The 5,176-nt window shown below is 51.2% G+C and overlaps 1 protein-coding gene across 5 annotated transcripts in view; it reads right to left on the reverse strand.

Annotated features, from left to right (window-relative positions):
• The window catches only part of WDR60 (WD repeat domain 60), a 92,031-nt gene that overhangs the window by 31,140 nt on the left and 55,715 nt on the right, over positions 1–5,176 (reverse strand). For all 5 annotated transcript variants that reach the window (XM_032244858.1, XM_032244859.1, XM_032244860.1 and 2 more), the window contains exon 17: positions 1,747–1,919. In XM_032244858.1, the coding sequence (XP_032100749.1) occupies positions 1,747–1,919 (173 nt within the window). The remainder of the gene's footprint in view (positions 1–1,746; positions 1,920–5,176) is intronic.

Consider the following 5,176-nt stretch of genomic DNA (forward strand, 5'->3'; position numbering starts at 1 on the left):
TACCGAGTGGGTGTCTGAGGTTACGTTTACCGAGTGGGGTGTCTGAGCTTACGTTTACTGAGTGGGTATCTGAGGTTACGTTTACTGAGTGGGGTGTCTGGGGTTACATTTTCTGAGTGGGGTATTGAACCATGCTTCACTTTACACGGATGTCATGTGCAGGACACAGTAAGCAGAATGTGGACTCCTGCACAGAAATAAAAGGTGATTGTCAGGTTCCTCAAATGGAAAGCAGGGATGAGAAACCCACCCCACAGGGTTGTTATGATCACAAACAAGTGGTGCTGACTCTCATCTAGTCACACAAAACCTGTTGGCGAGCCTGTCCACTCCACTCCATCAGCTGAGCCTCAAAAGTAGCAGTTCCATCCTGTGTCATTTTATTTACATCTTGTTTATGAAAGTTACAATTTCAAGTCCTCACAACTGGCCCCTGTAAAAGCTATTCTTCTCGACAGCTTTTGAGGAAATCAGTGGCTTTGAGGCCAGGGATCATATAACTAGGAAAGCACAAATGTACATTTTCCCAGAGAGAGGCAGTCCCGAACCCTCATCGTGCAGTCCTCGAGCCACAGCACCAGCATGCTGGGGCAGGGAATGGAAGGCCTCCGAATCCCAGCGCACTTCAAAGCCTCTAAAAACCTCAAGGACGGCCGGGCGCGGTGGCTCACGCCTGTAATCCCAGCACTTTGGGAGGCCGAGGCGGGTGGATCACAAGGTCAAGAGATCGAGACCATCTTGGTCAACATGGTGAAACCCCGTCTCTACTAAAAATACAAAAAATCAGCTGGGCATGGTGGCGCGTGCCTGTAATCCCAGCTACTCAGGAGGCTGAGGCAGGAGAATTGCCTGAACCCAGGAGGCGGAGGCTGCGGTGAGCCGAGATCGCGCCATTGCACTCCAGCCTGGGTAACGAGAGCGAAACTCCGCCTCAATTAAAAAAAAAAAAAAAAAACCTCAAGGACATTAAGAAACCTCTAAAACACTCAGGACCCAAACAGTGCATGATAAAAAAACAGGCATCTAGAACCGCAAAGCTACGCCCAGTTTGGCCAATATTTTCATTCAGCCAATGACTACCTCCATTTCCTAATTCTCAACTGACCTAAGGGGCTGCTCTGTGAAAACTCTTGTTTTCTCATTTTGAACTAGGAATTTCCAGAGTCAAAACAAGCACACCCACGTGTCTCACTGCACCCACAGCACAGCTGAGGCCAGCTGTGAGACACAGAGAAAGGTCCGTAAGTCCCGACCACCACGGCCCCCTGCCCCACCTCTCCTCTCCTGTCCCCACCTCCCTCCTGCCCCTGCGCCTCTGCACCCCCACCCACCCTTAAGTCCCCACCTCCCTCCTGCCCCTGTGCCTCTCCCCCTTGGCCCTTAAGTCCCCCACTGCATCCCTGAGCCTCGCTCCATTGACCCCTGAGTCCCCACCACCCTCCTGACCCTGAGCCTCTCCCCCTTGGCCAGTAAGTCCCTGCTCCATCCCTGTGCCTCTCCCCAACTGCCCATAAGTCCCTCCTCATCGCTGTGCCTCTCCCCACTGGCCCATAAGTCCCCACCCCATTCCTGTCCCTCTGCCTCTCCCCACTGGCCTGTAAGTCCCCCCAACGTCTCTGCACCTCTGCCCCCTGGCCTGTAAGTCCCAACCTCCCTCCTGTCCCTGCACCTCTCCACCGGGAACCTTCAGGCTTTGTCTGCCGCCCGTCCTCCCATCAGACATACGACTCTCCTCCTGAGCTGTACCTGGGACTCGCATATCAGAACCTTCTGTGGCCCTGAAGGCTGCCAAATATCCCACACACAGAGGATATATTTGCTGTCCAGTGGGGGTGCAAAGGCCTTCTCAGGTGGGTCATGAGAGGAGACCACTATCTGCTGCTGAGCTCGGGAGGTATGCAACAAGGATACTTTTCGATCTAGAGAAAAGAAAAATATGTTCACATTTTAGTGATCTGCCAGAATCCAGATTAAATTAACACACTTCCGAATACTCAAAAAAAATTCAGCTTCATGAAGAAACAAACATGGTCCTTTCAAAACCATACACACAGGAAACGTGGGTTTTGATCAATGTACACAGCCTATGCCTGAACACTGTAACTCTGTCCAAGCTTACCTCGCAGTCTGGCTAAAACGTGGTAGGGTGCAGCCTAAGGCCACACGCTGCAGCTCCCATCACGAGCGACTCACACAGAAACCAGCTGCCCGACACGTGCCGGGAGTCGGAATCTCAGCGCTGGGAGGCCCTGGAGTGAGCTCGGCCACCCCTCTGCCTTGGCACATTAACACTCCAGCTGCAGGAGCCTCAGCATCGGGACACCACGCAGCGCACTGCTCTCCTCAAAGGCGGGCATGGCTGAGTGCCATTCCAGACGCCCCTCCACTTAGTGAAGGACTGCACTCTAAGGCGTTACTGTTGCCACTGCTGGCCATGCCAGCGGCTCCCACACATCAGCAGAAAATGGAGATGGAACTCATAAAGCAGAAGGATGGGACGTCCACGGCTGGCACGCACCGCTGGCAGGCACCAAGTCAACGGGGAAAGCAGTACCCAGCCAACCCCAGCCGCACACACACACCACAAACACCTATCAGCCCCTCAGTTCACATCCTGCTACCTACACCATCTACACCTGGATCACGACGTCCTCTCCGATTCCAGGGACCCCTCCTTCCTCCTCATCACAGTCACTCATCACTGCAGCGTTTCTGGGGCCACATCCACCAGCAAGCATCCACTTTTCTTCCAGGGAAAGTACCATATTTAACAGTTGTTTTCAGTGGGATAAAGTTCTCGAGTGCTATGACCTGACCCCGTTTTCTCCTAAGCCCTGTGGTTTTCACTGGCAATCTTCCACAATGTAGTGATTTTTAGGAACATCTACCTCCTGTTACAGCGGAACTGGGATGGCAACCAAGGCCTGATCTATTGCTGCCCCCTAACCTCACCTCCCGCTGGCCACCGTGGTCTCCTCGCGTCTCCCCAAGACACAAGTGTGTCCACACCTCAGGCCTGTGTGCGTGTGATACCCTCCTCCAGAAGCTCCTGTCTCCTATGGCCCCTCTCTCCTCTCCACTGGTTTTCACTCACAGTGGGGCCTCCTTTATCAGAACTGTCTTTATTTTCTCCTTAGAACTCAGCCCTCTAAAACAGAATGTATCTTTTACCTGTTTACCCAGTGCAGAGTCTACCTGACCCACCACCGAAACAGAAGTGCAGGAGGGCAGAGCTTCTCTTGTCCTACTCACGGCTGAAATGAGCTACCCCAACAGTGCCCAGGACATAGCACACCCACGGAACGTCTGTCAGATGAATGACTCGCCAGCCGTGTCATTCTGCTGCATGTTTTAATTGTGGGTCTATCAGATGCACGACTCGTTGGCCGTGTCACTGTGCTGCATGTTTTAATCTTGAGTGTGTCAGATGCACGACTAGCCATCTGTGTCACTCTGCTGCATGTTTTAATAGTGAGTCAGATGCACGACTCGCCGGCCGTGTCACTCTGCTGCATGTTTTAATAGTGAGTCAGATGCACGACTCGCCAGCTGTGTCACTCTGCTGCATGTTTTAATCGTGAGTGTGTCAGATGCACGACTCGCCGGCTCTGTCACTCTGCTGCATGTTTTAATCGTGAGTGTGTCAGATGCACGACTCGCCAGCTGTGTCACTCTGCTGCATGTTTTAATCGTGAGTGTGTCAGACGCACGACTCGCCAGCTGTGTCACTCCACTGCATGTTTTAATAGTGAGTTACATGCACGACACTGGCTGTGTCACTCTGCTGCATGGGTTTTAATAAGTGAGTTTGTCAGATGAATGACTCGCCAGCCGTATCATTCTGCTGCATGTTTTAATTGTGTATCTATCAGATGCACAACTCGCTGGCTGTGTCACTCTGCTGCATGTTTTAATAGTCAGATGCACGACACTGGCTGTGTCACTCTGCTGCATGGGTTTTAATAAGTGAGTTTGTCAGATGAATGACTCACCGGCTGTGTCATTCTGCTGCATGTTTTAATCATGATGAGGATACTGAGAGGACCCTACGAAGGCTTAAGTGTTTCTACATCTGATCACAGATCAGAAGAGAATGTGAGTCAAGTACTAGATTACCAGGGTGAGACAACCCACATGCTCTGCTGCATGCCTCTCCCAATCACGTGTTCCTTCTACTCTCTCAATGTGCATTTTACCAAAACAGAGAAATAAGCAAACAAGAAGACCCCCCCGCTCTGTGAACACATGGGAAGCATATTCATACACGCACATCACATGCCCTCCTACACCTGCTGTCACTGCTTGGCGTCAGCACCCTGGGGGCCGCAAACATTCAGTTCCCTTCTCGCTGTGTGCTGGGTGTGGGAGGGTGGATGCCAATGTGTTGAATGCTACAGGTAGAGAGATTTATTATTTTTCAACAGGAAAAGACAAAACTCTCTCAAAGAATGTGAAGACTTGTTAATTAACAATACCATTTTTGATAATGTTAAAGGATAGAGAAATGTAAATAAAATTAAATCTCAAAATAGCAGGCAGGATGGAAGAAATGCCTAGAACAGTGGTGCCAATGGCTCTGGCCTCACACACACCCTGAAGCCTGTTTACACAGCAGCACACCCGCACCTGCTGCCCAGCTGACTGCCGCACGTGCCCGCTCCTGCCAGTATACCACAAAACCCAGGACCATGACCACCATCCAGTACCTGAGAGCCACTTCTTTAGAGACAAGCAGGTTACTAGCTCAAGCAATGTAAATTTGGTCTTGCAAATGCAGTTTGTTGAAACTGATGTAAACAGTTACACACAACTGCACTTTGTTTGAGATCCTGTGCTTTGCTTCCCGTTTTATGTTCCGTAACCCACAGATCAACTTAAAAATCTAAGTCTATCTACATTAAATGTTAAGTGTCCTAGCCGGGCGCGGTGGCTCAAGCCTGTAATCCCAGCACTTTGGGAGGCCAAGGCGGGTGGATCACGAGGTCAAGAGATCGAGACCATCCTGGTCAACATGGTGAAACCCCGTCTCTACTAAAACTACAAAAAATTAGCTGGGCATGGTGGCGTGTGCCTGTAATCCCAGCTACTCAGGAGGCTGAGGCAGGAGAATTGCCTGAACCCAGGAGGCGGAGGTTGCGGTGAGCCCAGATCGCGCCATTGCACTCCAGCCTGGGTA

The sequence above is a fragment of the Sapajus apella genome, unplaced genomic scaffold (genome assembly GCF_009761245.1).
Source record: "Sapajus apella isolate SASKATOON/1434 unplaced genomic scaffold, GSC_monkey_1.0 scaffold56, whole genome shotgun sequence".
In the NCBI taxonomy this organism is placed as follows: Eukaryota; Metazoa; Chordata; class Mammalia; order Primates; family Cebidae; genus Sapajus; species Sapajus apella.